Source organism: Eretmochelys imbricata, chromosome 7 (assembly GCF_965152235.1).
Source record: "Eretmochelys imbricata isolate rEreImb1 chromosome 7, rEreImb1.hap1, whole genome shotgun sequence".
Classification (NCBI taxonomy): Eukaryota; Metazoa; Chordata; order Testudines; family Cheloniidae; genus Eretmochelys; species Eretmochelys imbricata.
Window position 1 is genome coordinate 15547789 of NC_135578.1, and position 19534 is coordinate 15567322.

The 19534-nt window shown below is 41.1% G+C and overlaps 1 protein-coding gene across 1 annotated transcript in view; it reads left to right on the forward strand.

The window, feature by feature from the left end:
• Positions 1-19534, forward strand: part of ITPR1 (inositol 1,4,5-trisphosphate receptor type 1) — a 233385-nt gene that overhangs the window by 40776 nt on the left and 173075 nt on the right. Inside the window, exons 4-5 of the mRNA XM_077821751.1 lie at positions 14167-14282; positions 17538-17624. Of these exons, the coding sequence (XP_077677877.1) occupies positions 14167-14282; positions 17538-17624 (203 nt within the window). The remainder of the gene's footprint in view (positions 1-14166; positions 14283-17537; positions 17625-19534) is intronic.

Consider the following 19534-nt stretch of genomic DNA (forward strand, 5'->3'; position numbering starts at 1 on the left):
GTGTAACGTTGCCGTTGAGTGGCATCCCACTTACGGATTTCAAACACCACACTAATGTGACTGTATTTCTGCAGCCTGCAGAAAAGGGTTTGAAGGCCAGGATGGTGTGTAAAGGTATGAAATTCTGCTGGAAGGGGGAATAAACCTGTTGTGGATTACTCACTTCATGTAAGAAGGCAGTGAAAAATAAGGCTTTTAATTCAAAGGATAGCAAACATTATGTTCTTCTAGAAGGCAAATTCATTAACCAGCCTTCAGAACTGGACACTTATGTGTTGAAGTTGCTTTGCTTGTGTCCACAGATTTTTTCCTCTGAATTACTGTATCTTGGTTTAAAAGGCGGTGTATTCCTGATGGTGCACTAAAGGAGATTTGCTCTGTGCACATGATGTTCTTCTGATAGATAGAAGATCTTAAAGTCTATTGCTTGTTCCTTCATATGCTACCATCCACTAGTACTCGCTCTTGGCTTTCTGTTTCAACTCTAGAAGATTCAGGGAAATAAGGCAGGCATTGTCACATTAATTGTTGCGCTCAGAGGAACCATTTGGCACTTTATCCACTTGATAGTTGGACAAAGAAGCAAAAAGAAAATTGAATGAAACTTACAAGTTACCTCTAGACTTTTGCTACACATCTGAATTCTGCATATGATACTATCCATGCTGCATGATGCCATGGCCCATGATGCATGATGCCATGTGTTTTTCATTAACACATACTCAGCCATCACAAGCCCAGGGACCCAAGAAGCTGCACTGTGCGATGTACATTGGTAAGAAGATCTTACAGTTAGCAGGAGGAAAAAAATGTTAAGGAGCAGAATTGTCTCCTGTGTTAGGAGCAAATTTACATCTAATGCTCCGTGCTGTTAGTTGCAAAAGGCAGGAGTACATAAAAAACAATGCAGCTCTTGAAATTTGTGTGATGGGGTTGGCTAGAAGTTGGGAGGGAAATGATCAGTTTTGGAATGTACTTTGAGCACTTGCAAATTGCTCTTTCAAGGCAGGTGGAAACAAAGCCAGCAAAGAAAAGAAAATTCTGTCCAGGGCCATTGATGATGATTAAAATATTGGTGCCGACCTTCTTGTTTATTCTCTGAGATAGGGAAGGTATCAAAACTACATTTTTAGCTTTCTTCTCTGTCCCTTCTTCCTTTGTAGACGAGAAAAGAGAAACTAAGGCTATATCTACACAACCACTTATACCAGCAAAACTATGTTGCTCAGGGATGTAGGGGAACCCCCCCAGCAACATAAATTTCGCCGGCATAAGTGGTAGTGTGCACAGCTGCTTCTGCTGACCTAGCTATCACTGCTCGTTTGAGGTAGTTTAATTATGTGAGTGGGAGAGCTCTCTCCTGTCGGCACAGAGCCACATACGAGAGATCTTACAGCAGCACAGCTGCATAGGTACAGCTGTGCCGTTATAAGGTCTCTGGTGTAGAACCTAGTCTAAAATAAGTTATCGAACTCTGCTGTAATGTTTAAACAAACAAAAACCCAATAAATCCCTTGTTTTTAAATGGGAAGAATTTATTTCCATCGGTAAGTAACACTATCTTAATATTGCACCTCCCTTGTCCAATAGAATTTATACCATCTTGTGAACCAGTGTCAATGTATGACAGTCCAGGATGCACAGTGCAACTTAGACTTTTAGGGCTCACTCCTGTGAAGTGCTGAGTGCCTCGTCTGGGATGCCGAGCACCCGCTAGCTGTTTCTTACAGGAGCGAGACCCTGTTAACCTCATAGCCCACATAAGAAGATGATGGTGCATTGTTTAGACTGATAAGACTCGAAGAGACCACTGTAGTCCTCTAGTCCGACTTCTTGTATAACACAGGCCATGGGCCTTCCCTGAATTAATTCTTGTTTGATCTAGAGATATATTTCGTTTATTTTTTTTTTTTCAAAATTGTACTTTATTAAAAACATGGTTTAGGCTCCGGCAGCCTGGGAGGAATGCCTTCTGGCCTCTGCTTGGCAGCCCTTGCTTCCGTTCATGGTTTCTGAACATTTGTTCTTCCCATTTGCAATCCACTTTAGTAAAACTGGCGCACTCACATTTTTGTTATCCAGCTGTCTGACTTTTTTGAAAGATACAACATGGGTCTGTTTTTTTTTTTTTCCTGGCTTTTAGCTTTCACTTGCCTTATTTGGTAAAGCATTGCTTTTAGCTGTTCCTGGAAGGGGCTGTTTAACTAGTTTAGGGACTATTTTCCACTTTCGTTTTTGATCTCTAAAGCTATAGAACTTATTTCAGCTGCAGCGAGGCCAGAATTTAACTCTTCATCACTGTGAACCTGGGGTACTGTGGATTGTAGGAGTGCTTGGTATGAAGACCTTTTAAGTATATACCATGTTACTTAGGCTGACACCACTCAGCAGGGCTGATGGTTACAGTCAATACTTTTTAATGTAAACTTCTTTGTGCGCTTTGGAACACAAGATTTTTTTTTTAAAGCTCTAAAACTACATAATGGGGGGGCTGGCCCAGTTTTAGTTAGTTGCATACTCGAGTGAACTCTTGGGTGCTGCGTTCTTGAGAAGGGGAGTGGCTTGCACCCTTAAGTGATATTGGACAGATCCGAGCAGCAGCATCTGATACGTTTCAGCAGGAGTATTTTCTCGTGCTCAGCCAAAAGAATGCTGGTTGCTGGAGAGATTTTTTGAGAGAGATAGTTGGGCTTCCATAAAGGCTGTGGAAACCTCAAACAGAATGGGCTAGGGGTCGGGGTGGGGTGAACGGAAAAACTTTACTCCTTTTTTGTTTTTTCTACCTGTTGCTTTCCCAAGTCTAACACAGCTCATTTTAGACTGTAGGTGTTAGTTTTGCTCCTTGTATGGACGCACAACATGGCAGAGTTCAGCAGCATTATTGTATTCCACTCACCTCCGGGCTGTCATCTTCTAAAATTAAGTCAAGACTGTCCACATCTAGCACATTCCCTCCTCTGCGCTGCTGGCATCTATCAAATGATGCTTCTTGACTCTGTCCAAAATTATAGGAAAGATCTTTTTATCGTTAACTTGTTGACATCTGTGCTGCACACATCTTGCCGGATGTTGTATTCTCCACCCTGTGAAGCACCAGGTGCCCTCTGTGGTGTTGGTAGTGTCACTTCTTATGACTGAAAGTCCTTTGTGGGTGCTGTGGAGGAGAGGAGAAGTGGTGGTACAGGAGAAGTGATCTGGTTACCTTTAAAGAAGAAGTAGGAAGGGCATAAGCCACAAGTGCGGGGGACAGCAGAGCCATGGAGAGGTGAATGTTTTGTTTTCTGGGACACAATGAAGGGCACTTTAAACAAGTTCTCATATGGATGTTATTGTGCACCACAGTCACATTAGACTTACCAGTTATTAATGCATCTGATTCAGTTTCTTCATCTCTTAGGATATTCCTCTTTTTAACTCTGATTTCCATAATGATATGAGGTGTTTTGAGTTCCCTCTGTTTGTTTTTATTTTGTTGTAGTGGCCAAATTCTTATTTTAAAAACATAAAAATATTAAGCTACTGGTTGGAAATATTGGCCTTTGGTTTTCCACTGTTCTTTTAGTTGTGGTGGCCCATCATAGTTTCTTATGACTCACAACAAAGGACTCTTAAATAGACACATTTTTTATTCCTGTGCTCAGTCACTTCAGCTCTGACTGTCCATAACATAATCAGACTCTCTTCAAACTGCTTAAAAGGGACATGCCATTAGGCTTCAGTTGAGATTTGATCTACTTTTTCTTGCTGTGCTTATAACCTCTGTGTAACAGCCCCCCTTTCCTCATCCAGGATAAACCCTTCCGCTTTAGTGCTATGCTTTTTTAATTAAAGAATTCAGTGCCAGCACTTGTGAGCAAAAGCTCTGTGCCAGAAGAGCAGGCAAAGTGGAGGAAGTGAAGTAAAGTAAAGAATGAAAGGTGAGACTGAAATCTAAGGGGCCAGATAGTGAAAATTTAAAATGAAATAGATAAGTAAACTAAATGGCTAATGCCCCTCCCTGTCAATAATTGCCCTGCATCTCCAACTCTGTAGTATGGATTGAACAAAAAACCTCCAAGGTGGTGAGAAAAGAATGTGCTCACCATAGCCTCCATACAGGAGGGTCCTTATTTGATTGGCCAGAAGAAAAGGGGTGTTGTCCTATAAGTCTCTCCTGCCCCCCCCACACACACATACAATGAGACAAGAGAGATTTGGCGGAAGTTCGTAGGGATGGTCAGGAAGCAGCTGGCACCAGGTCGGGGAGGCTCATTGCCCTTCCTGCTGACCAGAAGAATGGAGGCATTGTATTTATATCCTATACAGCCCCCAAGAAGCCCTCTTTTACAGGGACTGGGCTAACAGCACCCACCCACCCACAAAATTTACACAAGGACCAGGTTTCCTCATGACTACTGTGGACATTACATGAGTCCCCTTTTACCTTGGAGGCTGGGAAGGAATTTTTCACTCACTGCCAGATTATTTGAGTGAGGTGGGTTGGTATTTATTTTCCTGCCACAGCAGGTCTGGAACCCAGTAGGGTGGAGTGGGGGTTGGGGGTGGGCGGTTAGGTTATAATCATCACATTTAACATGTAACACTCATGATAATGTCCCATGCATATTCTCCTTATGTGGGGGATACGATTGCTAGATAAAATGAAATGGAAACAGATTTGAAGGAAAGCATCCTGTAAGGGAGTTGAGGAAGGGGAAGTTGGAACTCCTACGTCCGGAACAGCAGGGAGCTGACCACCCGCCCCCTTTTATAGCCCCCTTTCCCTTGATGCAAGGGGAGGGTGGTGAGGTCCTAAAAACAGGATGGCTGGGACCAGATTGGGGATTATGTGGAAATGGTTGTGGAAATGATGGTGACCTGCATCATAACATTTATTGCTGGTTACTCCCAGATATTTTAAACCAATAAAGCTGTGGCATAATTAAATCACATCCATTGCATTCTGTCTTTCTTTCATTGTGGCCGGCCAGTGTTCCAAGATTCACATTTAAGACAGGTGTCTTGTGCCTTGGAACAGCCTAGTTTATGGAAACAGTTAAGGAGCTGCATTCTTGACTGCCTAGGTAATGAAGGGCAAGCTGAATTGTGAAATGGCAAAGTTAAACTGATGACAGATGATGAAAACCAAGGAAAGTCCGTTAAAACTACGTGAAGTTGTGAAATCTGTCCCTGAAACACCTACTATGCGATTCCTTGTGTTCTGCCAAAACATGCATTGTTGATATGTTTCGATTCAGTATTTCAGTGAATAATTTAGCTTAGTGAACAAACGCAAAAGTTGTAAGTTGTTTTTTGAGCAATTCGTGGACGGGCGGAAATGCCAAATTAGTCATTGTAAATTAGTCTTTTGGTTTTTGTTTTTAATATCCATCTTTGTTCCTCACTTGCATTTGGGCATCAGAAGGATTTATGGAAGTATTTTGGTTGACTTCACAGATCCCTGAAGCTGGGGGGTTAACTTGAATCACTTTGACTGTTCTAATTTGATTTTGTGTAAAATAACTCCCACTGTTCATAGTCTATGTTCTTAAGGGTATCTGGCATACTCATCATAACATCCTTTGTACTCGTTCTCAACAAGCAACATGCTGTGTTTTTGTTTCTTTATATAGCTTACGTTCCTCACTGTGAAGTCACCAGTCTCCGATAACTTTGCTCTGTTTCTCGGTGGCCTTTTCGGTGTTACCTCTTGAAAACTGGTTGCCCTTGAGTCTGATTCTCTGTCAAGTTTTTCAAGTATGACTAGATCAGTACTTGTTCTCCCTTCTGTTGACCTTGCATCTGCTTATGTGTCTGAAGCTAAACGAATCACGTTCATTTGCTATCCCTCTCTTGTGATGGGACTCCAGCTGTTTTCCCTTTTTCTATCCATGTTTTCTTTTGGGCCTGGTTTGAGTTCTCTCTCACCTTATGCTGTATCTCTCTTACCTTACTAAATGATCCTCTGTCTTGTCAAAGCAGAAACCAGCTTGCTGCTTGTATGCCTCCTGGCCTTTGTTCATAAATAAAAATATTTACTTATGATCTGCACTCAACTGCCTTGGGTTCTTCAGTAGATGTTTATTTTCGTAGTTATTTCCCGATGTCTCTTTTGTTGGAATCCGATTACGGCCAAGGCCTTTTGTTAGCACTGTCTTGCTGAGCTAACTTAACGAGCATCCCAGGCTATGTAGTGCTAGTATCTAGTAATCACTAACAGTTTACCACTTACCAACCATCTTCAAATTGTATCAAATTTCCTTATGGTTTGAACTGACTCTGCTGCAGCTTTTCTCATTTGAACTCCAATACACCATCCAACAAAGTTGCTAATGCTAACAGTGCTGGCTTCTATACTGGTAAGACTTCGAAAATTTAGGTAGCAGCTTCCGTGAGCATAAACTGTGGCAGAGGAGAAATGGCACAAGGCTGGTTGCCCAGTGTCTCCTCGGTATCCACTGGGGTAGTTATCTCTGGCTTAGTTGTACGAGACAATTAAACTGTGTCCAAGAATCCTTTATACAGCCTTTTAGTTGAACTGTGGTGAAGAGGAGTATATGTTGGTGAGATGTATTACTGAGTGGCTTCATTTATTTTAAAAGATCAAGTTGAAAGCTCTGAAGCCATGCAAGATACTTCGCTTAAATAACATGGTTTTCAGAGCAGCATAAACCCCCCATATATATTGTCATGTAATTAATCTAGCACTATTGAATTCTGAGTGTTGGGTGATCTGGCCGTGATACAGGGAATTAAACTGCAGGTCCTCATCATTTAGAATATAAATATGCTTCCACTGGCCTATACATAAATTTTTCCAGTCATTGCCTTGCCATTAGTGGGCTGGGATGCTGAACATTTATTTTATTTATTTATTTATTTTAATGCCTCCTAGGAAGAAAACGTTTTTGAAATGTATTGATGCCACCTTACTTGATAGAAAACTTGTTTTGGGGCACTCAACCCCAAACCAGCAAGGGAAAAGGCAAGTTTTCCCTTGACAAAGACCGTAATTCTTTCAATGGAAGCAGATGTTTTTTCTGCATAGAAATCCATAAAAGATTAATACTCTGCATTTTTCTACAGCCCATTTTATGCTAAATTCTCTGAAGCTCCTTGACTGATATAGAATCATTTCAAGTCTAGCAAGGCAGAGGTATAGAAGTAGACAATGTGGTAATCAGACCTCGGGTTTTTGAGAAGATGGAACTGATCTGCGGGTGAATAAGTTTTGATCATTGTTCTTAATGCTCCGCTGCTTGAAAAGACTTTGCTTTCACTCAGAGATCTTCATTCAGTTTTCAACATAAATGGATTTTTTATCTGTTGATATGCTGTGTATATATTTAAGTTATGATAATTTCACAGGCATGTAGTTTTGAGACCTTACAGTTGCTTTCTGATGTGTCAACTTAAATTTTTCTACTTCCTTTTTAAAGCTTCTTTTTTGCCTTAAAAAGACAAATTTAAAGTTCTTTCAATAACCGCTCGTTTGAATAAACTCTGGCCTCAGGAACTGAAGAGGGTGAAGGGAACTGTTAAAATTCACTCGGGAACTGTTAATTTTCTTTTAATTTTAGTAACTCTCCATAATAAGAGTTCAATTGATTTTTATCAAGAAATGAGGAAACAGCTATGTTGGTATGAAATGCTCAGCAATTCTGTAGCTGACTTACTCAAGTATTTCATATTTTGTAGATTTCCTGTTTGAAAGGCTTTTTTTTTTTTTTTTTTTTTTTTTTTTTAATGGGGAGGGATAGTTTTTTAGTTGCAGTAGTTTTTGGAGGGTATCCATTGGTACATAAAGGATCTTTACGAAGCACTTTCCTTATGCCTTGGTCAAAGTGTTCCGGGTGCTCTACTTCAAAATAATCAAGCGGACAATTAACACAAATATGTAGAGGTGGCCCCTTAAAAACCTAAAGTAGTTGTGGCCATTTGCAAAAATGGTGAGCGAGGTAGTAAATATAGAGCCTGGGCCAAACTAAAAAATTTCCATAGTCTTCACGGAAGGGACATGGACTGAAACCCATGGGAGCAGAATCCATGTTATTTGGGCCCACTAGCACTAAAACCTGACTGGTCCTTCACTGCCTGTCCTGGATCCATGCCTCTTCCAAAGTGGACGGCACTTCCCTGCGGCCCTTGGGGAGGACAGGGTCTCTACACACTGTCCCTGCCTGCAGCGCCGACTCCGCAGCGCCCATTAGCCGGGAACTGTGGCCAATGGGAACTGCAAGGGCGGCACTTGTGGGCACGGGCAGCGTGTGGAGACCCCCTGCTTCCCGCAGGGATGTGCTGGCCACTTCTGGGAGCAGCATGGGGCCAGGGCAGACAGGGGGCCTGCCTTAGCCCCGCAGTACCACCGCCTGAGGTATGCTCCTCCTGGCCGGAGCCTACATCCTCTCCTGCACCCCTACTCCAGCCCAGATCCCCCTCCTACACACAAACTTCCTCCCAGAGCCTGCATCCCTCACCCCCTCCCACACCCCTGCCCCAGCCCAGTGAAAGTGAGTGAAGGTGGGGAGAGCGAGTGACAGAGGGAGGGGGATGGAGTGAGTGGGGTGGGGCATTGGAGAAGGTGTGGGGCTTTGGGGCAGTGGGTGCGGGCAAGGGTGTTTGGGTTTGTGTGATTAGACAATTGGCAACCCTAGCTCAAGTGGGTGAGGTCTACATCGTGGATCCAAGGTTCCAACCCTGCTGATGAGCCATGTGGGTGGCAGTATGCTGTGTTATGATTGAATTTATGTTTTCATTGTTTTTTTTCAAAACCCTAGGTGCAAAAAATTCCTCTGTTTAAAGAACATTATTAAGCCTCAAAGTCAAGCACTCAGAAGTTAGGAAATGCCAGAATTAAGGTTGCCTGTGCAACCTTACTTTGTTCTCTTTGTGCCTATACATTAAAACAGTCTCCAATTACATGATCACGTACTATTTTTTTTCCCATTGAACCCCTGCCTTACTCAGTGTGCAGGATGGACCTGCTCTTGGGCTATGTCACGGTTAAGTATCGAAGGAGACTGTTGTGGTCTGTAGGACTGTTCCCTCATTTGTTGCTGAATCTGATGGCGGGGGTGTACCTATTGTGGTTCCAGGAGATTATGAGCCTAAGTCTGCTCATAGCTAAAGGCCCTTCCTCTTAACTGAAGGAGTTGGGCAGTGAATCCAGGCCACAAGTAATTGCAGGGGACAACAAATGAAAAAACAGGGATGGGAGTAAAGGTCTTAAGGTGAAAATGAGGTAACCAGAAGGGGACATGGAACAGAGAACCACTGACTGCGTCCACTGTTCATCGAAGGCATCTAAGGGGGTCAATGGACACCACCCAGAGGAACTCCGCTTGGAGATGTGACTGAGCAAGGGAATAGAAATAGGCCCCACAGTCGCAGAGTACCCCTTCAACCTCCCATCCAACTTCTTCCTCTTGGTATGATGGATGGCCATCTGGCCATTGCCAGAAGGAGGTTGACAAGGAGGGCACGCAACTTTGTGGGGCCAGGGATGGAGTGTGCCAGGATCAGGAGGTGTGGGAAAAGTTCAGCCAGGACCTCAGTAACAGGTGCAGGAGGAGGGGCTGCAATCTGATGCACTCTATTTAGATGTGCACCAGGGTCTGATTGGAACATGTCTAGTGAACGAAGTAGGGGACTGCAGGAAGAGAAAGGATGATCTCCTGGTTAAGAGAGTTGAATGCTGTCCTGGGAAACTGGATTCAATCCTTGCTGCTGACAAACAGTTGTTGTATGATGCTAGTCAGGTTGCTTAAACCAGTGGTTTCAGAGGTAGTTGCAAATTGTACGGTCCTCATTTTCTGACTTGAGACTCTAGAGCCTGATTTGCAGAAGTGCTGAATGCTCACAACTGCAACTGAAATCAATGAGAGCTGTTCTCTGAACATATAAAGTGCTATATAATGCTGAATACTCACTCTGAAAAATCAGTTCAGATTGGACATCTACATTTTTAGTGAATATTTTTTTACCTTAATCTCTCTGTCTCTCCTCTCCAAAAAGCTACCGAAAAGCCCATTAGGAAATTATTTATTCTGTTTTCAGAGCAGACATGAATTAATATGCCTAAAATTTTAGCAACAAATTAAACAAGGAGAAAATAAAATACTGAATAGCTGCTCATTAAATAAGTGCTATCCTTTCTGAGCACTGAATGAGGCAGGGCTCCCGGGGAAAAACAGAATGTGGTCACATAATTCAAACTATTGTGATACATATGAACAAAGGGGAGAGGTGAATTAAGGGTTGCACAGGTGATCTTAATTCTGGCATTTCCTAACTTTTGAGTGTTTGATTTTGCAACCTATTGCTCTTTTAATGTAATTTTGGTGTGTATTTATATTTATCACCAAGGCCAGCACAGTAGTCAAGTGAGAGGGAATCAATATTGGAAACATCAGGGAATGGTCATGGTATCTTCTGGGGACATTGCTAAACGCGGGGGAAAGCATCACCAGAGAGTGCAACAAGCATAACTCTCTCGCCCATTGCCCTTGCAGTGTTGATATCTACTGTGAAGAAATTTTTGGATATGGAGAATTTCCACCCTCAGTCCTTGGAAAACTGTAATCTTGCTGCTTCGACCTCTTTAATTAGGTCTCCCCTTCCACTGAGTCAATTACAATCTTTGTTTTAGTCACCAGCACAGGAAGCAGTATTCTATCAGGTTAGGTTACTTAATAGAAGAATTTTTTTTTCTTCAGAATGACTCAAAGTATGATAAAGATTTATCCAAGGGGAAAGAGGGTTTCCTGTGGTGGGAAGCTGGGAACTTCTGCTAAAGATTCTGTTTTGACTTCTGCCATTAACTCAGGCTATGTCCACATCTGGAGTTGGGGCGTGATTCCTAGCTTGCATAGACATATTCACGTTAGCTTTGATGTGAGCCTGCATGCTAAAAATAGTGGTGTAGCCGTGGCAGCATAGGTAGCAGCAGCAGCAATGGCAGGTGCTCTCAGCCCTGACTGTGTACCATAGGCTTCAGGTGGGTTTTTACTCAGGGTGGCTTACATCATCCCACCACTACCCATGCTACTATGGCTACCATACTGTTTTTAGCATGCTCTCTCAGATGAGCAGTAGCGTGGATATATCTACATGAGCTGGGAATCCTATCCTTAGCTCATAGTGTAGACAGAGCCTCTTTGTGCCTCCATTTGTGGACCTTTAAAATGGATGTAACCATCTATCTTTCAGGAGTGTTGAAGTTTTTAATTCATGGTTGACAGGTGTTATCTTTGTTCCACAAACACCTGTACTGTAATGGATTGCATTGTGTTGAACACTGCCACAATCAAACCTGCTCTTCTGTACTGTTAGCCATGACTGATGTACAGCTAGGACAGAGATAAAGATAAAATTAGCAGGTTCATAGGCTCATGCAGTTTAGAGATCCCAGGGCCATAAAATCCATTAAGGTCAGGGTGTAATCCCTGAATAAGATACATCTATATTAGAATGATTTTCTATTTGGCTGGTGGTTGACAAATAAGGCTATGTTTACCTCAAGCACGTAAGAATTAGATTTCACAAAACAAATATTCAAATAGGAGGGTCAAATGCTTTTAATGTTCGCTTTAGATTTCTAGCTTTTTAAATAGAGACAGAATGTGGGCAAACTATTTTGCATTATTTTCCCGTCCATTACATCATGTGTTTCTATTTCAGTGGTCAAGGTCAAATGTTTCTTTTAAGAATAAGAAAACACTACCAAGGGATTTATTTTGCTGACATCCATTTTAAAGTTCAGCCTGACTTCAAAATACAACACTTCTGGCTTCGGAAATGCACTTGCTCTGTGACTAAAGACAGTGTGTGATTAATTCTGCTGTGCAATGCTGTGTGTTAATTGCTGGCACTGTGTGAACGGATGGCTCAAGCAGAAATAGAAATTCTTATTACAGGTGTGTTGCTTACAATGCATAGTTTTAGTTGAAAGTACCAACTTACAATGGCTTTTAAATCCTGTTCACTGCTGTCAATCTCCATGAATCATTTTTATGTAAATTAAAAATGCAACTCTCTGGGAAAGAACATAACTTGAAAGCTTAGTGCATGCTGCATTTCTCACATCTGTTATGCATCTGAAGGCTATGAATCAATAGTTAAGTGGCCCTATGAAGTGATGTACTTGAGTCCTTTCTATTGCCCATATCAGTGCATATCCCCAAATTAGCTCAATATGACTCTACTTCATTTCTTATTATAATGAACCACCATTTGGCCACCTAGTGTGTACTTTGTTCTATCCTAGTTCTGAAAATTGGGTTCATTGTGTTGCCATCCACTTGTGCTGCTAGTTCTGTGTTTCTTGAAGTTTCCTATTAATTTCATCCAGGTGTATCTGCAGTGGCTATAAAAGATCTCCAATGAAGTTAAATGACTAGACTTGCAGTTGGTTTATCTTCTTTCTCCAGGGGATTAGCTCACCTATTCTATTAGCAGAAAGAAAAGGAGTACTTGTGGCACCTTAGAGACTAACGAATTTATTTGAGCATGAGATTTCGTGAGCTACAGCTCACTTCATCAGATGCATACCGTGGAAACTGCAGCAGACTCTATATATACACAGAGAATATGAAACAATACCTCCTCCCACCCCACTGTCCTGCTGGTAATAGCTTATCTAAAAGCCATTTCCAGCACAAATCCAGGTTTTCTCACCCTCCACCCCCCCACACAAATTCACTTTGTGTGGGGGGGTGGAGGGTGAGAAAACCTGGATTTGTGCTGGAAATGGCTTTTAGATAAGCTATTACCAGCAGGACAGTGGGGTGGGAGGAGGTATTGTTTCATATTCTCTGTGTATATATAGAGTCTGCTGCAGTTTCCACGGTATGCATCTGATGAAGTGAGCTGTAGCTCACGAAAGCTCATGCTCAAATAAATTCGTTAGTCTCTAAGGTGCCACAAGTACTCCTTTTCTTTCTGCGAATACAGACTAACACGGCTGTTACTCTGAAACCTATTCTATTAGGTGTCCCTGTGGAAAAAGGCTCTACAGTCTACAGAACAGACTCTAAAATGGGTATTCCCTTAACTATCTAGCTTTCCAGTTCTATTACTCTTCTGTATGAATACAATGGTTGCCTTTAAATTCATTGTATAACTAACAGCCTCAAATTTTATTTCCAAATAATTGCCAAAGAGGTGTCTGGAACAGCTGCCTTTGCGTTTGGCTGTTAAACTTCTGTTACTTTACTTCAGGCACTAAATTTGAATAGCTTAATTTAATTTTTGCATTGTCAGTTGCTAAGCAACTGACGAGGAAAAAGTGCAGCTAATTTAGTTTTTACTGATCAGTGAGCATCTCATTAATATAGAAACTTATTTGTAACATGGCTAATCAGCTGTCATACCCAGTTTTTGCAAAGCAGAATGTTTCCTAAACAGTGTCTAGGAAATCAGTAAAAGATGATACTTCTCCTGTATGATCTGCAAGTTTCTTGCTTTGGTGCCCAGGTGCTGGTGCTTCACTAGGAATATTACATTAGGAATGTCCATACTGACACACTTTTTTCCATGCCATGGTCAAGAAGACAAGGCAGGGGACCGAGTCTGCTTGGCTCTACTCTGACTGACTGCTGTGTGACCTTGGAAATGTCACTTTACTTGTATTTTTGCCTCAGTTGCCCGAGCTGTGCAGTATGGAAAATGAAACTTATCCACTGTTGGAAAGCATTTTTTTGATCCAAGGATCAAAAGCCCTGTGTTACAGAGAGGAAGTGCTGTAATTGTGAATGTTTAAATATGTTGATTCTGAAGACTTGGGTAAATCTTGTTTGCCTATTTGCATGGGAAAAGCTTGAGAAATTTTACCTAGCTGAACCACTGACTGAAATTCCCCTTTTCACATGGTAGCATTTTTGACAGGAATTGGTTAAGTTTCAGCTTTCTCTGGTCTTGCTTTACAAGTCTGGCAGCATCAGGGTTTTTTGTGTGTGTGTGTGTGTGTGTGTGTGTGTGTGTGTGTTGTTTTTAAACCATTCATGGGGCAACATTGCTGTCACCCAAAAAAGCATCACAGTCTGAGATTTAGAGTTTTCCTGGAATCTGTTTTGTAAACCTTTCCCTGTAGCTGAAATGTTTGGACAATATTAAAAGTAAAAGGGGAAAAAAGTGGATAATTCGGAATTGCTAAAGCAGTCTCTCAGTTTATTTCCTGTATGTTTGTAGATTGCCTGTTTAAGCTATGCCCTATGAACCGGTACTCTGCACAGAAGCAGTTCTGGAAAGCAGCAAAACCAGGAGCTAACAGCACCACAGATGCAGTGCTACTCAATAAATTACATGTAAGTATTAACGTTGGTAGGCTGCAGAGAAGTCAATGGAGCTATGATAATTTACACCACCTGAGGATCTGGCCCATTAAGCTGAGTGGGACTGCTCATGTGGGTATTGCTACAGAAGATTAGTGAGATCCAGTCCTGTGGTGTTAGGCCCCAGGTTTCATCTCCCATATGTGTTTGCAAACTTTTATCTAATTTTAGTGATCTGTGATGGCTGCCCTTACTGAACCAAGCTTGCATGTGAATTCAGCATTAAAACCTGGTCAGAGAACAGTTTTCAGTTTTACATTTCTAAGAAATTGCTTTGAGTAATTTAACTACTGCATGTTGACAGCATCCGCTTTAGTGCTAAATAAACTATATTTACCTTAAAATTATATGGCTGGAGCACTTCACATTAAAATTACAAGTCCAAATATTTTTAGTCTATCAAAGCCCATGTTAAGCCTACGGGTACTCTAAACTAGAAAGCACCCCTGTAGGAAAATATCACTTAAAGAAAGCCATGTGGTGGCCCTACTCCTTTGTTGCACAAAGACCTAGTGTTTGCCTCAATTTTATCTTAAAGCTATGATTTTAACTTTTTGCTTGTAAAGTTGTCTGTAGAGTTAATACTTTACAAGTATCCCACCCCACTCCCAAACTAAATGCTGTAATCTCAGAAGTCAGCTGTAAGTATAAAGTAACAAATGCTGCTGATTATTTTTCTAAAGCCCACAAAGTAAACAAATAGATGGTATGTCCTAAACTGTCAGTAGTGTAGAGGGAGAGAAGAACCCTGGCAATGGTGCTAGGCAACAGTGGGCTGTCACTTTTTTGCCATAATTGATTTTCTTTCTTTCATACAGTCAGTTCAGATAATTAAGGTCTGATTCTATTCCTTTGAAACCGGCTGAAGTCCCTTTGTGGTCAGTCTCAATTCCCCTGTCAAGTGAACTGGAGTAGTCTCTCAATGATTAGTCACAGTGAAGAAGCATTTACACAGTAAATAGCCACATTTTACTATTCCAATATAAATGAAGAAAGATTTAATAGCTCAGTTTGCATCACCGTTACATGCTGGGTAAAGTACAGGGTATGTGCAAAACTGTCATCTTTTAAACCCACTCAATTTAACTGAAGGGTAGAATTTGGTTCTGTGTGCATATGTGATTCGTAGTCCACAACTTAGTTAGCTCCCGACTGTATGAAACTCATGGGAACTTGTGTCAATTTACACATATACTGATAACACAGAAGATACTGGAACAATCCTATTGTCTTAATATTGGTTCAGGGCAAAAAATATCTATGTTCAACTGCTGCCTTCCATTTCCCACTCTGTTTTTTTGATCAGTTCATGGTAATCTTTAATGAAACATTAGTGACCCACAATTTATACTTAATCACTTGCCATTTTTGGCTTGTAGTTGTCCACTGTTGGAATTTATTATCAACTACTGTGGAGCACCCAATGCTGAGGTCAGGTTATTTTAAGTTAATACCATTTAAGGGATTTAGAAATCTGGGACACTTGACTTTGACTGGTATCAAACATCAGTGCTGTTTGAAAAGCTGACATCTAGTGGTCAGTAAATAAAATTTGTTCTTTCCAGTGTGTTGACTTGTGCAGTGTTGTCTGTTCTCTTTAAGCTTTTGGAATATACTTGAACTGAACTTGTTTCTTCATTTGTACCTATATGCAATGGATCCTTTAGCTCTATTAAAGCAAATGTAGGGACCAATTCTGCATGATACATGTCTTCAACTTCCACTGCTGTCCTGGGGAGTAGAGGGCTCTCAGGGCCTTGCAGAATTGGGCCCAAAATTAATATTAGATTTCAAGAAATCTTTTCACTGTAGAATAATCTGAAATCTAGCAGTCCCAATGTTAGATCTTTAAGCATTTTAAATTGTCTTGCATTATATTGGTTGTACTGAAATGTACAGTTACACTTGAGATGCTCATGGAGAAAGCCAGTTGTCCTACTCAGCATATCTTCTAACAGAAGTCACTTAAGATACATGGAGTTATAAAAAAGCAAAATTATTTTCTACCAACACATGACTCACTATTTGCTCTTTGATATGCTGAAGCCTATTGTCTCACATTGCATCACCCACAGGTAACTGAGCACAAGTGAGTTCTAGGGTGGTTGCAGAAGTTTTGAGAACTAAAATAGTTTATGCATAGACTTTCTAAATGCCTGATATCTAGTTTAAAAGCATGCTCTGACATCAGATTTAAATGAATTCTTCCCTATAATCTGTATTTTTCTCTGGCCTTGGTGTAAGGTGAACCAGTACACCTTTACAAAACAAAGCGTCTTGAAAACAACATGGGGTAAGTTGCTTAAGTCTGAAAATAAAATGAAAATGAAGAGGAAAGAAATATGGAAGAGTAACAAACTAGGGCTTTCACAAGGAGGTAGCGTTAGAATTCAGATCCTTATCTGAGTAGGTTATAAATCAGGTTTGGTTTCCTCATATCTTCTTGTGGATGCTTCCATGTGGTTGAAATGTCTGTCTGGTAAAGAGAGACCCTGGATTAGATCATCATGTATACAGCAGGTTGAAATTGAAAGGCATTGCAGCAGAGCGTGTCTGGGGAAGTTTTGTGCTGTGCCTGACTCGGGGAAGTACTATCCTATCTCTTTTATGAACTCTGAACTTTCCCTTATTGGGAAGTTTAGAACTAAACAGTCCCTTCTTCCAGTGCTGTATGTCTAGAGAAGCCTATCTAATGAATAGGATGACGATGGTCACCATGAAAAGGTTTAATGGATGAAGAGTGAAGGGGGCGATTTGTCTTGGCAGAGTAAAATCTAAGTTTTTGGAAACTGCCTGATTAGAGACATGGGGACCAAACCTGCAGTTCTTTAGTCCTCGTCCTTTATTTTATATTAAAGTTGAGCAGGTGGAAGATTGGGCTGCCAGCTTGAATCCCCCTTTTGTCCATCTTTCCTTTTTACCTATCTTCTCATGGCTCAGTTTCCTTTTGAAACTTTTCATCTCATGTTTTATTCAGAAAGCTTCAGTCAGTTTGAAGTCAAAACATTGACTCCTCAGAGTTGCTGCTTCACTTCAGTATAGTTCAAATAGTACAGATTCAATCATTTTCCTTCCTGAAAATTGTAAAGGATGAAATCTGATTGTCCGCTTCAAATGGTTACATTTGTTCCAACGGTATGAAGTACGCTGATGTTTTATTACAGTAAGTAATTGCCAGCACTGTTTATAACACTTTCTATCTCCACAATTTTCCTTCTTAAATTTCAGCATGCAGCAGATTTGGAGAAGAAACAGAATGAGACTGAAAACAGGAAACTGCTGGGAACGGTTATCCAGTATGGCAATGTTATCCAGGTATGCTTGTGGCCCTGTTCATACTGTCTACTCTGTAAGACATAGCTCTGTAGGGTCCTACTTGAACCACCCAAGGTACAATTATACTTCAAAATAGAGGAATTCCGAGATCGGAGTGTGTTGTCTTGCAAGCTGTGACTGGGTTATCCAGAAGCATGGTACTCTGAAGAAAGAACTACATTTATGGTTCTGTGTGAGATTCTAAAATGGAGGCATTTTTATCTTGCTATAAATGTTGCCTTTTTCAGAGCACCATCTGAATGCTTTAAACTAGAATATCCTTCATACCCTTGACCTGGCCATCTGGTAGATGGCAAATACACAGCAGTGTACAATTCTGTAGAACTTCTTTCATTTTATTCTCATTTTATCCCCAAAGTGCTGTACAGCACTATATAGTAAACCCACTGCAAAGCAGAAGAACCAAAATAATCAACCCACCAATGCAATCATAGTCCACACTGAACAAGGGATTTGGTGAAGTAGACCTCGGGTAAGCCACCCCCACTTGATGAAGATGGATTCCCAGCGAATGCAAAGAATAGCAATGAGTCACAAGCACCAAGAACAAGATGCTGGGGAAGTGTTTTAATAATAATCAAGGACAAGCCTTATCATGCCTTAAATGCAGCCTTAAATGGGGGACTCCACTGGTTGAGCATTCAACAACTCAGGGTTCTCTGATCCCCTCTGGGGACTGAAAGCAGACCCACTTCATCTGATCACAACTGCCAGGTGGAGGTGTAGAGGAAGAGAACTGTAAGCATTTGGATCTAAGATTATGTACGACTTTCTATACAAATACTTTAATTTGTATCCTCTGACCATACCATCAGCCAGAGTAGGATTGCAGGGAGCAAAGGTTCCTCTCTCCCCTCTTGTAAGGAGAAGACAAGCAGTTCTGTTCTGCAGCTATTACAGCATTGGGAACAACTTCAAGAAAAGCCTTTTGAAAAAAGGCACTACAATAATCTAGCCCAAGTGTAACATTGGAATGTCAATAGTTTGTGGCATGGTCCTCATCTGAGAGAGCGATCTGTCAGTTTATCAGGTGAACAAGAAACTGCAATAAGCATTTCTAATCAGTCACTGCTCTGTACCAAGCGCAGTTGTCAGTAGGCGAGGAAGGATTAGATTTGTATCGGTAAATGTTGGTAAACATTGGCTTCACCATACACACCCAAACCAACCAAAATGTATTTCCATTCGATAATTGAGATTTACAGATAAGCAAAGTAAGAAAAAAGCTGCTAGAGAATTTACTCCATTTTGATTTAAGGCGATTCACTTTGTATGCTTTGACCTGTGATGTTGACAACTTTAATGGTTGTAAAGCTTTCATTCTTTGAATCTCAGTGTCTGCTGCCCTTAAACAATTATTGTCTGTCCTGCCCCGTAGTTTCCCCCACTGTAAAAATTTAAATAGATAAAAACAGAAGAAAATGCTTAAAAATAAACATTGCTATTATCCACTGAAATGTATTAAAAAAAAAAAAATCAAATTCTGCCCAGCCTAGTTATGAGGGATACCCCAGTTCTGTAGGAGCCTTCTCAGTGGCAGATGTCTTCTGTGAATAATGGGCCTGCTTAAACAGCCAACAGACAGCAAAACATCCAAAGCCAAAAGCATTGTCTTGCTTTCATTAAGATTCAACCCTGCTATGTTTAATCCAAATGAACGTGTGAGCTAGACAATGGGGCTACTATGAGATGGTCCATTATATCCTATAGATATGTATCACCAGCACAGTGAGGTTTATATATGATGTCGCATGGTGTATTGAAACAAAAGGATAAAACGGCACCTCATGGGGAGAGAAGAAATGTTTATAGCTAACCTCATTAGTCTCCCATTTCAGAATGAGCACAGCCACTTGAGAGAAGCCTCACCCATCCCCATGAAGGAAAAC